The sequence below is a fragment of the Diabrotica undecimpunctata genome, chromosome 4 (genome assembly GCF_040954645.1).
Source record: "Diabrotica undecimpunctata isolate CICGRU chromosome 4, icDiaUnde3, whole genome shotgun sequence".
Lineage (NCBI taxonomy): Eukaryota > Metazoa > Arthropoda > Insecta > Coleoptera > Chrysomelidae > Diabrotica > Diabrotica undecimpunctata.
The window spans coordinates 28,199,202-28,217,732 of NC_092806.1; the positions used below are offsets into that span (position 1 = coordinate 28,199,202).

Consider the following 18,531-nt stretch of genomic DNA (forward strand, 5'->3'; position numbering starts at 1 on the left):
TTGAAGGCATTTAAAAGATCTCTTAAAATGTTCTTATATGCAATCAAGTGTAATTTTCAAATTCTTGCACCCTTAAATTTTTTCCGCCGAAAAATAGCGCCCTTTAGCCTGCTTCAATTCTATCTAATACGATCATTGGGAGTTCAATCTCTAGGTTATTTAATAGAACTCTGTGATTCTGTGTGCCAAATGCAGTATTCCCCACTTCATCCTATCTCATTTTCGATATAACTCGAAAGTCTGTTAATTCTTCATAAATCATTCATAGAATCAAACGAATTACTCCGCCTTTTGAGAAATTAAACAGTTCACTTGTTTATGATTTATTAAAAAACATTTCCATTAAGTAAATATAAACAGCTAAACATTAATGCTAATAGTACAACTATATCAATGTATTGATGACCAAAAACCCAAAGTTTGTTTAATAAAATATAATTAAAACTCTTGATCTGGTCCAGTCTATTGAGTTAAAACTCTCACCACTTATCATTAGATCTTAACAATATGTGTTAAACAAATTAATCGTTGATGTCGCTGCCTGTTCTATTTTTGTTAAACAAGATTAGCCATGATTCATTTAGCCAATTTTTAAGTACCTAGTATATAAATATCAGAAGTTTTAGCTGTTGTTTGTTTCCATAAAACTTAAGCCTATCACTACTTCAGTATTTGAAAAAGTTATTAGATGACACATGTTATTATGAGTTAATGCTGTTGGGAGTATGTATGATAGTGTTGTAGTCACTTCGATAACCAATGAAATATCATTTTGGAAAATCAAACTAAACACTAAAGACTACCTTGAAAATAACTTCATCTACTACATCCCTGTAAGTAATTACTGAAACCGAAATATGAAGTTTTTACTTCCAATCCGAATAGTTTCGAAAAGGTTAGTTCACTACAGAATATTTTGAAAAAGCTATGGCAAATAGCAGATAAATAAAGGAATACCCAAAACATCTGATTTGAACAAAAACAAAATCAATAACAACTAGACTTAAACAAGCAAAAAGTGTGTCAATTATTTCTCTCATGTATAAAGAATCCCAGCAGAGCAGTGCAACTATCGAAAAATTACAGTTTTTTAAATTAATTGCCTTATAGATAATAAGTAATAACGATTGATATTATTAATTTTACTATTTTTTATTTATTTTTATTATTTACTATTACATACCCAACATTCCCATATTTGCACAAAAATAAGAAAAACAAGTTCAAAAATACTATTTTAAACCAGCAGTTTATATAGTGACAGTTCATGGATTTTATTTTAAAGGGGAAAATATACTTTAAACGAAAACAATAGTAATGATGACAATTATTCTAATTTACTGGACCTATAACATGAAAAATAAAAATGGTTGGGATTATAAAGACTTGACTGTAAAGACTATCTGGAATTTAACCGTTTCAGTGTAAATAGGCCAAACACAAAAGAAATCAAGATTACCAAAAATATATGGAAAGAACAATCTACGAAGACGCAACATTGAGGGCTGATAAAATATGCCGGCCAGAGAAAAGAAAATACAAAAACGGTTATATACAGAAAATATAAGAGAATCTTTAAAACAACGATATAAGATAAGCAGTAAAATAAGAGAAATAAAATCTGACTGGAAAACATATTTCCAAACTTTTTAGGGGCGCGGACGCAAGAAAATTAAGGGCATATGGATATGCAGTATAATGAGGGAGATACCAAAGATATAAAACCTCGACGGTGGAAAAGGTAAAACAAGCGATACGAGCACAAAGGAATAACAAGGCTCTAGGTATTTTCAACGTCACCTCCAACCTATATAAACTGGGTAGCAAACAAGCCCTAGTAGGACAAGTGCATGTAGTCATAAACAATATTTGGAAGGATGAAAAGATCCCTAGCTGCTTATTTGCCCAATATATAAAAAGGAGATAAACTAAAATGCGAAAATTATCGCGGCATACGCCTCTTGTGCACAGTGTACAAAGTTTTTACTTATATACTCAATAAACAACTCGAACAATTAACTGAAAATATTGTCAAGGAATATCAAACCGGTTTTCGACAAAGAAGATACAACTGACCAGCTATTCACAGTGAAACAAATTGTGGGAATACGACAGTGACGTCCACAGAATATTCATAGATTTCAAACAGGCCTATGAATCAATTAATAGACACAAGTTATATTAAATATTGCATAGTTTTTAAAATCACCTATAAATACATCAAACTGTTCAAAGCAACAATGGACTTATCAACAGCAACTGTCAAAATACAAAATGAGCTAGCTGAGAACTTTTTAATCGTCAAATAATTAAAGCATTTGACGGACTGGCACCGACACTATTCAACCTGTCTCTTGAATATAGAAAGAGCTAATTTCCAAACAAACAAAGCTATACAGATTTGTCGATGACATCAGTATCATGTCTCCCAAAATGAAAGAAACAGCAGAAATATATTCACAATTAAAAACAGGGGCAAAACAGACTGAACTAGAAATAAAGACTTAAAAGGCAAGAGCTAAGAGAAACAGACGCAATGTTGAATTAGCTGACGATATTGAAACAGTAGACAGTTTTACATATCTAGGAGTTGTATTAAGCACAGATGAAACAGAAGAATCAGAAATTCAAAGGAGGAATAGTAAAGGGAAACAAAGCTTAGTTTTTACTCGCTCATGTGTTCCGCTCCAAAAATACACACTGGAGATCGAAAATCAGGGTCTCTAAAACCATTACCAGACCAATAGTATGTTATGGATGCGAGACAAATAAAAGTCCTAAGTCATGTAATGAGAACATGAGAACTTGGAGAAAATCGGCGCGGGACCTGAAGGTTGGAGGTCGCCAAGGCTCGATTTGGCCTGGAATGCCATTAGAGAGAGAGATAGAAAGAAATATTCAGTACGGAAGATATATAACTGGATGAGGAAATACCATTTACTTACTTTGGACTAAAGATGGGGGAAATCAATGACAAAACTAATCCTTACACAGAAATTACTGTAGTTAATGACTCTTCACCAAGTATTTAAAGTTCTAATTCAGCGGAAAACTCACATACTATGACAAGTAGTGCAGCAAGTACTAATAATAGTAGTTTATATAATTTTCCATTACAATCAATATAATTATTAGTTATTCATGTTCTTTATAATTTTCTTCCACTTATTTCTTCTAATCGGAAAATACTTAATCTATCGAATTACAACCGCGCATCAAAATAAACGCAATATTTTTTAAATTAGTTGTGTTCTCAAAAGAACTGCATTCGGTTATTTTCATATTTCGTTTAACGACCCTACAATATCCTATCTCACAGATTGTTATTTCCTTGTTAAAACCACGGTAAAGACATACCTCTTTGTAATAACGAATCTGGAGTTCTGGGCTCAGTTATATACCGCATACAAATAACACAAGTGCATAAAAATAGAACACTGGATTAATAAGTGCTTTATTAAAGCTAACAATAAAATGTAGTCAAATGTTTGCGAATCGTAAAGCCCATCCATCACACTCGACAATATCAACTACCAGACCAAAATGAAACAAAAAACCTAATAATGTATCTTGACGGATGTCCCATGGAGAAAACACATCTATATGGAGTTATATTGTGAAGAACAACTCCGTATCCAATATAGAGATTTTAAAACGCTTTTAATCCAATGTATTGCAACGAATGACCAATGCTTCATGGTTTGTTCCAAACTTCATAATTGTACGGGATCTCCATAGATGAAGTCCTTTATCTCAGAAATAAAAGACTATTATATGGATTTTCCTAACGTTTCATCCAAAAAAACTGATTCCAGTTTAACTTTTAGATCTATTGCGATGTACAGGCTCAATTGGTACACGCCAAAGCTACTTAGATGCTGGATTTTAGTGTGTTGTGTCCCAAATTGTAAATTTCGTTTTAAATTAGTAATTTAGAAAGTACAACGCCACTGACCACTTAACATTACGAAATTATGATCCAACCATTTGCTTGTTATATATATTGTTTAAACTAATTGCAAATAAAATGCTCTTTAAATAAAAAAAAAAAACAGTTTTTAAACATGCTTTCATAACAACAATTATCGGTAATTTTGATGCACTATTGTAACTATTTCCTGGATGTTTCTCATACGAATATACAAACTAATACGAGCGTAGACTTAGAACGATAATTAAATCAATAAACAAAAGGAAATTTGATTTTATCTTTTAGTTAGTATGTAAATGATCATCAGAGCAGAGAGCAGACAGAGAAAGTATTCGGAGAAAAAGGGATTGATGGACGCCAGGACTTGACTACGTGATTTTTAACTTTAGTTTACTTCTACCAAGATAATTTCCGGAAATTTTGCTGCGCATCAAGTGGGCGCGCCCATTCTCGAATTTTCATGACAGGTATTCATCAAACTGCAATTTGATTACAGATGCACGTACTTGGTTGCATGTTTCTAAAAATTATACAATAACACAATAGAAATACCACGTAATAAATTTAGAACGACAAATGAAGAAATGAAATAAACATAAAGAAATAGGGGAGCAAAAAAATTACGTCTTAACCCTGGACGGAAATATTATAACAAGTACATTTTCACTTGCTATAGTACTATAAGAATTAAACACAATTTTTGTTGACTAATTCAAAAATATGCTACAACAAAACATAGTCCCACTTTTGAAATGTTAAATGGTTGTAGGAAAAAATTGCGTCTGGAACACATACCTAAATATAGTTTTATTGTACTTATTTGTTCCCGCAATTTTTCTTAATAGTCTATGATAAATGTGGTAAGAGTTCCAAGGTAAAAAATAAAAACACAGTAACACGTTTATTGATTGACTTTTTTTGGCGGATTGGTCTCTTGTGATGCGTCTTTGTCCTCTATCTCGTCTGCTTTTCTCTTCCTCTTGACCAGATGTGAAATGTCAGTAGCAGGCTTTGAAGAACTGGTAGACGGAGCTGGTTTGTCTGATTTTATTCCTTCTGTCATGGCCGATACTATATTTTTCAGTGCCTATAAAATTAAACCAAAAAATATTGATGTTGTTTGTGATCGACTAACAAAACTATTCATTTTTTCTATATATATATATATATATATATATATATATATATATATATATATATATATATATATATATATATATATATATATATATATACAGTAAGTTCTCGGGAAGAACCGCATTGAGAGAATTTAATGCTCGACGTTTTGGCACTCATTTTGGAGCCATTTTCAAGATGGATACGGTTCTGTTCGAGTTCAGGGTCTCAATCTGCCTACTCCTCAGTCTCGAGTGACCCGAGACACTGGACTAAGAGGCGAATGCTCAGCATATATATTAACCAAATTAAAAGTATTTCAAACATAATGTATTGATAATTTACATTTTCAATCCGAAAATAGTTTTTTTAATCTAACCTATACAATACTATAAATTTGTTTTATATTTTTTTTGAAAACTCTTTTCAGATTGAAAATCTAAACGTTACAAATCAAAATTTTCATGTCCATCCAAAAATATATCAGGTCGAACATTTTGGTAATAATTTGTTTAACTTTGTACATTTTTTGCACTATTATTCAGGTACAACTACGGAATGTGCTCTTTTTTGTCATAACAACTTTGTGATAACCGTTTAAGAACTCCGTTACAACTGAGGTCTAAAGATATATTCTAGAAATTAATATATCTATTAATATTGGACGGAAGGTTCCCTTGAGGTCTAAAGATATATTCTAGAAATTAATATATCTATTAATATTGGACGGAAGGTTCCCTTTTGCTTCTCATTTTACCTTGAGCCATGTTTATTCAATTCGACCAGTGTGCTTTTTCACGTAAACTGGCTACTCATCTGATCTGCAGTCCCCGTATTTTGCTTACAGGTCCATGACTTCTAATATAAATTTGTCTAATATTGTGACCGAAGCATTTGATATTTGACCGATAGCAATTTAACTTTTTTGATTTCTATTTGGCAGTCTTATGTTGATCATTCGTCTTTCAATCGTTCTTTGTTACCTGTCACATGAATTTTTTTAAATTCATCTTACAATACTGCTCATTACGTCATTGAAACTTTATAAAAGTATGAATAGGTCTCTTAATTATTCATCTACCCAATAATATGTTGATTTAAGTTCAGTTTAGTTATGGCCCAGAAAATAGTTGAATCGCACAGCTATTAGCCTTTTGTAAAAGATAGAAAAAATTTATGAAGGATTTATACATAAAACTCAAGGTAACACATCACAGTATTATAATATTTTATTATCTATTCAGATTCTATTGGCGCTAAGATAATATATCTTGATTTAATGAACATAACCTCAAAGCAGCACCTGTTGATTTTATAATATTGTTGTATTGAAATGCATTTTTAATCTTGTTTATTTTATCTATACAATCATATTCTTTTTTTATGTCAATTTGACTTACGTGATTAATACTGCTAAGAATTAAATTGCTGTGCAGTAGTTAGTCATTAAATTTTTCAAATTATTTGTATACAACAATTATATGTATCTTTGTAAAAAAATGGAACCTTGCAATATACTGGAAAATTTACAAAAGATGACTCAGGATGATTTATTTGATTACATAGATGGTATTCCATATCAACAAGCCATAAATTCAGATTTTGAGGATGATTCTGATGAAGAAGACGATTTTACTATTTCCAACCGAACGTCGGTTGCATCCAACGCGACTATTACTTCATTACCCAATGATGAGAAGGTTGAATTTCTTGATATTGATTCAGATGACTCCATGTATGATAAAGCTTTCCACCCTTAAGTAAGAACAAATCGAATTTTTGACGACGTCGAAACTTCCTCAGGCGAACACGAAATAGAAGAGAACCAAGAGAATACAGTAAAACATATAAATAGAGACAGAAGGTTTCTGATGTACAAAAATTTTCGAATGCGCCGTTTACCAGACCATTTGGCCTAGAAAAACCGGTTAATATAAATTCACCCTTCGACGTGTCTTCTTTGTTCATGAGCAACTATCTAGTTGAAGACATTATTTGGTCAACAGATATCAACATGCTCGTATTAACTACATAAATTATATTATATCTATTCACAAGATAAAGCCACTGACGGTTAAAAAAAAACATAAGAGACGTAAACTAAGAGCAAACAACCAAAGCGTTGACCAAGAACAACAACAACAACAAAAGTGTCGAGAACTTACGGAGCACTAATGATATCTGCATACCTATGTAAAATTATCTAGAGGAACACGCACACGGACATAGGAAGTAAAGTGAGAATATATAGGAAATGCACAAAACCACTAATGACCTATGCGATAGAGACCAGAGCGGAAACAGCTGTATCAAAGAAGCTCCTAAGGACAACTAAAATAGAAGCACTGAGATCCATTGCTGGTTCCACTCTTCGGGGCCAAAAAAGGAATGACTTTATAAGAGGACATCCAGGATATTGTGATATGTGCTAGAACAAACCATGACTTAGTTTGAACAGAATTAAGAGGAAGAAGACACTGCGATCATAAATTACTTGAAACGCCTGGTTCTTTTTACATACAACTAAAAAAGTCTTATTCTTCTGCGTCTATTCTTCTTCTTATGGTGCTCTATTAAATTAGTGGATGTTGGCGACAATTCTAGCATACTCCTCTAGGTCTTGTGTGGCTCTAAAGAGTGCATACTGCGTCTATTATAAATGCAATAATACACAATAGATGTTCATACTAATATTAAGTCTTTACGGAGTTGACATTGGTGTGAAACGAAATATTCATCCACTTAAACACTATAGTTGCTCAGTATTTTCATCAAAAAGCAGTTGCTTCATAGCCAAACACACTTAACAAGATATTTATGAAATAAATGTACACTACTCGTTGAATTCTCGCTCATCAACTATTTTCTGTACCCTCAAAAACTTAAATCAACCTATTTTGAATTAAGAGACCCATTCATGATTTAAAATATTTAGTGACGTAACCCTTAAAAATAACAGAAGGACGCAATTGGGATATATACTTTTAAAAAGGATCATACGACAAGTGACATATCATTTGAAAGAACTTGCGCCACTGAGTACGTCCCTGGATATTTGCCGCGTCGGTATTTCTAATATCTGGTAGTTTTAAGTTATTATAAAAAGCGCTTAAATAGGTCAATTTATTTTCCCCATAGCATAGACTGGTAGAACTCATTTTTGTTTTTTTTTTATTGACATCTATTAAAAATACAACGCCAACTATGTTTTTGTTAAATGACAAGTAATGTATGATTTCAAAGCTCTTGCGTTACTCAGTATGTTTCTAGAAAGTGTTATGATTGTTTCACTGGGAGTCAATAATTTTCACAATTCAACGGTAGCCATTTTGAAACAGGGTGAGAAAATCATGCAAAATTATGATTCCCATGCTATATATTCTAATTTTAGGAAAAATATCGATAGTGTCATAATTTCACCGATGTCAATAAATAAACAAATAATTATATCAGAAAGTTGCTAATTTCAACAATAAATAGATCTCTGAGCGTTTTCCGTAAATTATTAGGGATATTGAATACTTTTTTACACCTTCGCCTTTGAACTAATACCATTTTGAAACCATGCTATAGAATCATACAAAAATTCATACGCAAGTACATTCTAATCATGTATTACTGACTTGTATTGTGACATGTCGTAGGATCCCAATTAACATTATCTTACAAAATAGCACCATTTCTCCATTACCTGATACACCGAGTACATCACTACCTGATATAAACTATGAACCAGTGCATTAGTACCTTATCCAAAAATGTATTGATTTAAGTGTTTTGGTTCAAAAATTAGTTAAGAGAAGACTTTGTAGCTTAATCGGTATGAAGTGAATAATTTCAAAACATATTAAAAAAACTTTGTATTTTGGCTTGAGTATTTATTCAATTGGTTAGGAAAGAAATAAAAGCCTACTCATTTATAAAAAATTTTATTAAAAAATAGTACAATAGTTCAAAAAACGAGGCAAATGCAAAAAAGCAATATTCCTAACATCAGTCTTTAACAATTTTGATTAATTTGAGTATTTAACATAATAAGTAGTTATGAACAAAATTATTAACTGACACTTGGATGCTGTAAATAACATTGGAATAGAACACGTTTACACAATAAATATATCAACAAGTTCGGGTGGTTTGTAAATATCTATAAAAACTTGGGGACTACTTCAATTCCGTTCGTAAAGTAGACGAATAAATACAGAGAAATGGTAAACAGTAAATAGTATACTAAACGCGCCAGAAATACACAATGGTAACACAAATATGCTACAACGACTACCTTCAGGAAAGATAAAAACAAATAAAAAAAACTACAGAAAGTTCTCGGTTTACTGGTTTGATAAAAGAGATAATTTAATTACATTAAATACTCGTAAAGTACACAAACAAGGGCTTTTACAGAAGGTACACTTCGTATTTGTAAAACGATTTTGAAACCGAAGAGGTAAAATATAGGACTTAAAAGTAGTTTTAGAACCACCACAAGAAAATATATCACCAATTCCCTTTGAATTACAAATTTAGTCTATTTAACACCATTAAAAACACTAAAATATACACTGGCGATTCAAAATAGATCAAAAGAATATATACTGCATTTTCAATGGCTCACAATACTGTTATCCAGCAACAAAATCATACATCAAATAATAAGATCTTATGAACAAACCATATTATATTAAATTGGGTTGCAAAACGTAATCCAACAGGGAAGGCAAAGAAGATGATGGCAAAACCAGTAGGAACATTTTCTGAGAAACCACCATACAGAGTGAAGTATGATGACTTAATATTTTAATAAAGTACATATTGAAAATTGGTTTATAAACAGGTCATTATTAAATAATAATTTATTTGGGTCGGGTAGATTGTGTATTTTATACAAGTATTGGTTAATCGTTATTTTTGTCTTAAAATGGATTCTTAAGGCACGCTTTTGTTGAGTGTACAATGACAGCATTGATGTGATAATGTAATTGCAAGACTTCTAATTAATTTGTACAGTAAATTAGAACCTTAAAATAATATAAACTTCTTTAAATGTAGATGGGTTTTATTTCTTCCTTAACTACAGAACCTCATACAAAAAAACCTCATGAAAGAACCTCATGAAAAAAACCTCATACAAAGGTAACAATGTCAATGATGACATCACTCACGTATTATCAGATGACGTACCAAGCATATATAAACCTTTTTTTTTATATTTCATGACAGGATCATCAAATAATATTAAAAAATATCTGCTTGGTTCGCCAGGGAATAACTATTCAGCTAAGAGATTATTAGAATTATATTATCACTCTTTTCAATTGTAAGTAGTTAAGGGAGAAATTAAATCAGTCTAGTAGAAGCCTACTAGCAAAAGCCAAAAGCAACGATTGATTTTCACAACAGCACAATTTGCATACATAATTAATTTAGTTCATTCATTTGTTTCAACTTCATTGTTTGGAATTTTTTGATTCTAGTTTTAGGTTTAGTGTCTTCATCAGAATCCAATCCTTTGCAGTAAGCTTTACACGTACAACCGCCTTCGGAAGATCTTTTAGACGTTAAAGAAGAGTTTTTTGTAATTTTTGTTTTTCCTCTAATATGAGTTTTTCTTCAATCGGGATAATTTTCAACATTATCCTCAATCCAAAAGATATCGTAATGTCATAGCCTAATGAGACATCATTTAATTTATTGGGCTCTGATTTAACGAATCTCTGTCTCTGCTTTTTGTAATTCGTTTGGGGGAGTCACTCAATTCATACTAATGCTTGCTCAATCTTTGCTAATCTTGCTCAAACCTAATGACATACGTCATTAGGTTTGAGCAAGAATGTTCCACTCATCTTCATTTCTGAAACAGCTAGAGTAGCTGGAGCAGTTCTGGAAATTGCAAATACGTCCCATAATTTTTCTGCTAACTCTTAATTTGTGAGTTTCAGTTCTTCAAGTTGTTTTTGCAGAGCTTTCTCTTTTGCAACCGAATCTCCACTTCCGTTAATCAGGGTTAACAACGAAATAATTTTTTCTTTATATTCTTGTCGCGTCTGTTCTGGTTCTTCACCTTAGCTCTCGAGTTTTTCCTGCGTTTCGTTATAAAATTCCTGTAATTCTGTTAATTTCATTTGGACACTATCTTTTTTTTTTTAACCACTTCTGCGGCTCTAGCAAACAAAAACTTTTTACTAATTTGTCTATTCTAGTTTTAGCTTTAGTACCTTCATCAGAACCTAAGCCTTTGTAGTAAGTTTTACATGTACAACCACCTTCTTACCTAACCTAACCTAACCAAAAAACTTGGTAATACAATTTCGCACAAAAATCTTTTTTGAAAACGATTGCCAGGAGTGGAAGGTCGAAGTCGAAGCATCATTGGTTGGTTAAAAATATAATTTTCATTACAATCAATAATTGTAGCTTAATCCTATAGAAACATAATATTTAAATTAGAGCTAAGATATAATTGAAATTGCTAATTTGTTTAATTCAATTCGATTCAACAAAGTTCAAATTTATTCTGATATTAAAATTAAATATAAAAAATGGATTAGAAGTATTGCAATCACATCATTGAGGAAGCGTTATTGCAGACTCACTAAGTACTTTTAAGAATGGACGATATAAATTAAAAGTAACACAACAGTAACAACTAATCAATATTTTTACTATACACAATCTTACTAAGTATAAATAAGTAAATAAAAACCTTTTTTAAAATTAAATATATGTGTGAAGAAAACCTTTGGGGAAGATAATATAATTATTAATATAAAGAAGAACATATTATATGTATAAATGGATAGATAAAATTTATTATAAAAAAGATATATTAGAAGGGGATGAAAAAATTGCATTTTAGGATTTAAATAAACCGAAATTGAATGTATTAACAAAAAAAGAACAAAATATGATGGAAAAAGAACATAATTATCTAAAATATAAAAATATAAAAAAGACACTACTAAAATTAAGAAGAAATATTCTTCACATAATTCAAAAATAAGTACACTACAAAATCTACATTAAAATTCCATATAATGTTTTTTATGAAGTTCAGTGATGACGAGTATTATAAAAAATGTATATAATGAAAACATCTATACCTATATCTAGAATCTAGACCAATAAAAGACATCCAAGTGCCAACTAATCATTTTAGTACAAAACCATGCTTGTTTTATTTAAATGGCAACTTTTTCAAGAGCTTCTTCAATTGTGGTAGGCTTTCTTTTAACTTCAAGTTTATTAACACAACACGACTCAACTTTTTCGAAATTTGGTTTACAGACAAAATTTTTAATGGTGGTTCTAATATCACATTTACATACCTCATCTTTGTAAGTTTTCATATCGGTAACTTTTTCCTGTATGTCCGGTATGAGGCTCTTGATCTCCTTAATTTCTTCATCGACTTCATCTTTTTTGTCTTCGACACTTTCCAAATGGACAATTCTGTTGTTAAGGTATTCTAAGGAACTGTTGAAACTGTTAATAGCTTCGTCTATTTGGGTATTCGTAGAATACGCTACTCCTAACTTGTAATAGGTTTCTGCTACCGTTCTGGAATCTTTTGCGAATATATCTTTTTGTATTTTTAGACCTTCAGTAATGTCATTGACGGCAGATTCGAAATTTTCGCTTTCCAATGAAACTTCGCCTAAAACTATGAAGGTTTCGGCAAGGTTCTTTTTGGCGGTGGTACCCTGTTTTTGGAAGATTTTCTTGGCCAGCTCAAGAACCTCCCAGGCGACTTGAAGATCTGTTGGTTCGTCCTCTGTTTCCGCTGCAGCCTCTTCTAAAAAATAAATAATATCTTAAACCTTTATAACCCATATTCTAACGATTTATAAAAAAAGTAGTACATTAGGAGGTACTGTAGACTAGCGCTAAGTTTCATAATGTTTTTTGTATTTTTAAAATTTAAATAATACACTGGGGTGCAAAATTAACCGGACACTCAGATTTTTTTGTTCTTTTGTTGGTGTTTAGTTCAAAACTTGTTCAATTTGTTTGAATTGTATTTTATGACTTATTAGCGATAACGTTTTTTTCTTATTTGAACCTGTTTAGATGTTTTGTGCGAACAACGACACTTTTACACATACGTTTTGTTATTAATGTGAAATAGTGTCTTAGTATCAATTTAAGTCTATTGTGGTACTATACCTGATTATAAGTTCGGTTGTAGGTTTTTGTATTGTCTCCTGTTTAAAACTTGAATTAAAAAAATTATGACACCAGAAGAAGTAGCACAAGCTGTTGCTTTACAGGATGATGGGCGGAGCATTCGTTACATCGCAAACGCTTTAGGAATTTCTCGAAGTACAGTGTTTGATGCAATACAAAGATTTTGGAAACAGGACAATACACCAAAAGGCCAGGTCAAGGTAGACGAAGTACCACAAGTCAAGTTGAAGATTGCTTTGTTAGGTTACAAGCCTTACGCGATCGTACATTATCAGCAACAGTACTGTTACGATTAAATGATGTCCATGGAAACAGTTTCCATTTATACCGTTCGAAGACGTTTAAATGAATATGGATTAAGGTCCAGAATACCTGTCACGGGACCTCTATTAACAGCAGATCATCGGATGCAACGTTTACACTTCGCTCGCAACATCTTAATTGGGCTGTTGACGATTAGAGTGCTGCGCTTTTCACGGATGAATCAAGATTTAACAGATACTCATCAGATGGGCTGCCTAGGATATGGAGAAGAGTTGGTGAACGTTATCAGCAATGTTGTTTTACTCCGAGAGTTCAATTTGGTGGAGGTAGTATAATAGTGTGGGCAGGCATTTCCCTAGGGGCTCATTCAGAACATGTTACAATTCAGGGGGGCAATTTGAACGCTGAATAGTATATTCAGCACTGTTTGGATCGTGTAGTGCTATTTGCCCTATTTGTTGGAGAAAACTTTCGTCTGATGCAAGATAATGCTCGTCTGCACATCGCAAGAATAATACGGGATTACTTGGATGCAGTTGTGATTAGTTTATTACCATGGCACCCAAGGAGTGCCAACTTAAAAACATTCGACGTAACCATGGTGAGTTTGAAACAATGAATGATTTGGAGCAAGCAGTTCATGACGAATGGGAGCAAATCCCTCAAGCAGACTTTGCTGATTTAATCCGAAGTTTGCCTGATCGAATGAGAGCCGTAATTAGGGCTCGTGGGGGCAATACACTCTACCAAATATAGTTTTCCATAAAAAATGTTTATATTAAAAAAAAATAACAATAATTTTTGATCCTTTGCAGATTTTCAAATTTATTGAATTGTTTATTGTTTTTTGTGTGTAACATTCTTGAGTTGTAATAAATTTGACTTTAAATTTGGTTTATTATTAAATACTCAATTGGAAACATCTTAAACTTCTTTAAACGCCAGTTTTTAGGAAAAAATTTGAGTTTCTGGTTAATTTTGCACCCCAGTGTACTTTTAAAATTGAATAAAGTCATTTTATGGATTAACTTTATTACGAAGGAAAATTAATAAACTTTGACGCATTAATTATATCAAAACTTGCTCATAATCTTTTATCAGTTGGTAAGTCTCATAATTCAGCAGTATTTTAACATCCGTCTTGATTATCGTTTCTCTGCAGCAAAGAACTCAGTTATCGTTTGGTCATGCTCTGCTCAAATTCATCGTGTTGATCAAGATATAAATCAAACTTATCAAACAGTATCTGGAGGTTTGAAACCTGTTCCAGTCCATAAGATCTTTCCTAGAAATTTCTCTCTCAACGTTAGAAGGACAGTGGTTTCTGAGATTGAAAAGAAGAATCCCATGTTTGGTCAGCCAAGACATTAACCAATATTCAGTTTTCATAGAATTGTCATGAGCTTATGACTTGTTTCTCATAGTACGAGATCTCACTGCAAAATCACTACGTTCATAACGTGTTAATCAAACTCACATTTTTATATACATTTAAGAATAGGAGAATACATTGCAGGGAATACAACAGGTTGCCAGTTAAAAAGTGGTCACAAATAGTTTTAATTAAATTGATCGTAATTAATTTTTAAACAAAAATTTCTAAAATAAAATCCATGCTAATATGGATGTGTTTTTTATATCAAATCAAAGCTAATTTTTTTAATGATGATATAAGATTGCCTAAGAAAAAATGAAAGATTATTCTGACCAAGTTTTAAAGCTCGTTATACTGTTATTACGTTGATTAAAGTACAGTTTGCATTTTAGAAAAAGGAAAAAGTGTATTTTTAATTATATGTATATAATATGAATATTATCAACACTATCTATCGACGTATGCACGACGGCTTTAAAAACTGACATTCGCCATGTTAAACCAGTGGCGTTGCGCGTTCTCTTTTACTTTATCTTTGATAACTAGCGTTTTCAACAGCCGGCAACTCTAATTTGTGACCAATTGAGGCAGGCTACCTTATATCATATTAAAAAATTAGCTTTAATTTGATATAAGAACATGCATGTACGTCTTGCGCAGCATACTTTATTTTTTTTTTTTAAATATATTTGATTAAATACGTTGTGGACGTAGTGATTTTGCAGTGGGAGCTTAGACTATGAGTACCAAACGAATATGAGTACCAAAACGAAACCACTCCTTAACGACGTCGTTTTCAGCTTTGGATAGAAACTTTACTTGCGGATGCCGTAGATTGCCTGCCGGTTATCAATTACCCTACACCATAGGAAGACAGTTATGATATAAGTTAAACTTATAGATTCAGGAGACAGATGCGACTGTCACGAGATACAAAATCTTGAGCACTTATCGACTTTCACAAACTTGAAACAAGAATTCACTTTCCATGACCTAATCACGGCCAATGACAAGGCCATTCAAACGACGAAATATTGGCAGTATAATACTTGAAGAAGTAAAGTAAATGATCACTAGATTTTGTATACCTATCTACGGTGTCTGCATGACTGCTATATCTATCTTATTTGATCTTATTGGTATGTTAGATGCCGATGTTTAAAATTGTCTAGTTTGATACGAGGAGCAGGTGGATAAAACACTTTAGGAAGTACACTTACGATTGGCATTAAACAAGATTTTAAAATAAGCCAACTACTAAAAAAATTACCATCAGCTCCACCTTCTTTCGTTATTCCATTAGATGTACCTTCGCCGGAACCGTTTGCGACAGTCGTGCCATTTTCTTTTTCAGCATCTGTTTGTTTAGCATCATCGGATTTCTCAGCTTCCTTAGCCTCATTTTCGTTATTCTCTTGTGGTTCTGTACTATTTTCAACTTCCTCGTCGTTCTCTTCAGTTTCATCAGCATTATCCTCTTCTGACGAATCTTCATTTCTAGGCACGGCGTCACCTAAAATCCAAATTAAAAATTAGATAAATTTAATGAATAATTATAGGTTGAAGTACTCTCACAAAAAAACATAGAGAACTATAGATATAATTTATTACAAAAAAGTTTTAGTATTGCTAAAGACTACTTCACAAGAAAATAGAGCTAAAGAGGTAATTAAAAAAATGGATACTATGCAAAGAAATCAGCAATTTAACAGGCTAGAACAAGTACACAACAATTTAAAACCATGAACTGTGTAGAAAGGTCAATTTAATTCGAGAATTTAAGACACATGGAGAATCGCATAGACTATGATTAATGCAAAAAAACCATTAATAAGAAGCACATAAACTAAAGTAAAGGGGTCTATTTAATGGCTAACAGAAATACGAAGAGTAAGATGAAATTATCATTGACGTATCATTAGAGGTTGACATTAATTTAAATCGTGTTATTGAATCTTCTTCCAATTACACAAAAAGTTTTCTTTTAGAAACAGTTATGGTTTTAAAATAACATGCTTTATATCATTAAAAAACGTTTGAAATACTTGTTGTCCTTTTAATCTTAGAATAACAAGATCTAGGGCAATAAGGGGAAAAGACTACATATTTTTAATGTGCCAAGTTTTGAGTAAAAAACTCTAATATTACCTTTTTGATTATAATTAACACCTTACAACAGACTTTAATCTCGGGACAACGGTACGGATTGGGATTCACGACTAGAAGGGTTTATAGTCGATGCCAGCCGTGCTGATGGGGATATATTCCCTATCACTGCTCCTCTAGAAATCTGTCTGTTAGATTAGATTAGATTATGTGAGGTCGTTAAGGCCATGCGGCCTCACCGCACTTCGACCTATAGAGATCTTTTGTGCATACCTTAATCTAGTTAAACTCTAGAATGCCAATACTTCTGATGAAGTTGATTAGCTTCCTAGGTGACTTGTTTCCTATGTCAGAGGACGCCAGACTGACCTCTCCTAGGAATTTTAGTCTTTTGCAGAACAGTGCTACGCAGTTGCATAGTATATGTTCTGCCGTTTCTTTTTCATTGTGACAGAAACGACAGTTCTCACTATCTGATTTGCCCATCTTCTTGAGATGATATCTCAGAGGGCAGTGACCAGTGAGAAGGCCAGTGACCATTTTGATATCTTTTTTACTCATTTCGAGAAGGCGGTTTGTTGTAAAAGGCGACACTTTTATGAGCCTTTTTGCTTGCCTTTGTCCTGGTGTGTTAGACCAATATGATTTTAGTTGATTGAGTTCCCAGGTACGGAGTTACCTCTGATGTAGCTTTTCGATAGTCCACAGAAGGGTTCCGGACCCTGGAATGGGGTATTAGCTCTTTCTTTTGCGAGGCTGTCAGCTTCCTCATTTCCTGCAATTCCCTTGTGACCTGGCACCCACATCACAGTTACATTGTTGCGTTCCGCCAGCTTCTTGAGAGATTGTTTACAGTCCCAAACCAACTTGGACTCACATGTAAATGACTTTAGAGCCTTTAAAAGCCACTTGGCTGTCTGATAAAATAAAGACTTTTGCCCTCCGGGTGTCTCGGTTGAGACAATCTTGGGCACTTATGTCTATAGCATGTATTTCTGCCTGGAAGATAGTTGGGCGTTTCCAAGAGATTTAGATAGCCTGAAATTGGGACCAGTAACTCCCACTCCTGCCCTTTCATCTATCTTAGATCCATCCGTGTACCATACGAGTGAACCTTCTTCCACTTTTGGTTCAATTTCTTCACCCATTTGGTGGTTTTTTATGACCACTTCAAAAGGTGTTTCAAAGTCGAATTTGACTGGCATAGCATCTGTCGGCATGTCCTTAAAATCCAATGAAATTTCTTCTAAGATTTTCAGGTGGCCAACTAGATCTCCAGGTTTCATTATTTGTGTCTGTCGCAGTTTTAAGGCGGTAGTTACTGCCTCCCTCCTTATGCAGAACTTCAAGGGAGGAAGGTTCAGAATCGCCTCTAGAGCTGCAGTGGGACATGTTGACATTGCCCCTGCGATTCCCAGACAAGCTAGCCGCTGCATTTTTTGCAGCTTGGCGTTAGCTGTTGTTTGGTGTGTTTTTGGCCACCATACGAATGATGCGTATGTGACCATGGGCCTAATTATTTTTTTATATGACCAGATAGTCATTTTCGGTTGTA

General features: G+C 32.8%; 1 protein-coding gene across 4 annotated transcripts in view; it reads right to left on the bottom strand.

Annotated features, from left to right (window-relative positions):
* Positions 1 to 311: 311 nt before the first annotated feature.
* Positions 312 to 18,531, bottom strand: part of Nasp (Nuclear autoantigenic sperm protein) — a 68,600-nt gene continuing 50,380 nt past the window's right edge. For 2 of the 4 annotated variants that reach the window (XM_072529224.1, XM_072529225.1), the window contains exons 3-5: positions 16,141 to 16,383; positions 12,373 to 12,839; positions 312 to 5,018 (exon numbers count right to left, since the gene is read on the bottom strand). In XM_072529224.1, the coding sequence (XP_072385325.1) occupies positions 4,833 to 5,018; positions 12,373 to 12,839; positions 16,141 to 16,383 (896 nt within the window). In that variant the 3' untranslated portion in view covers positions 312 to 4,832. Of the gene's footprint in view, positions 5,019 to 8,960; positions 10,809 to 10,853; positions 12,840 to 16,140; positions 16,384 to 18,531 lie in introns of those variants that run through there. The other 2 variants (XM_072529226.1, XR_011950614.1) reach the window with 2 other exon arrangements.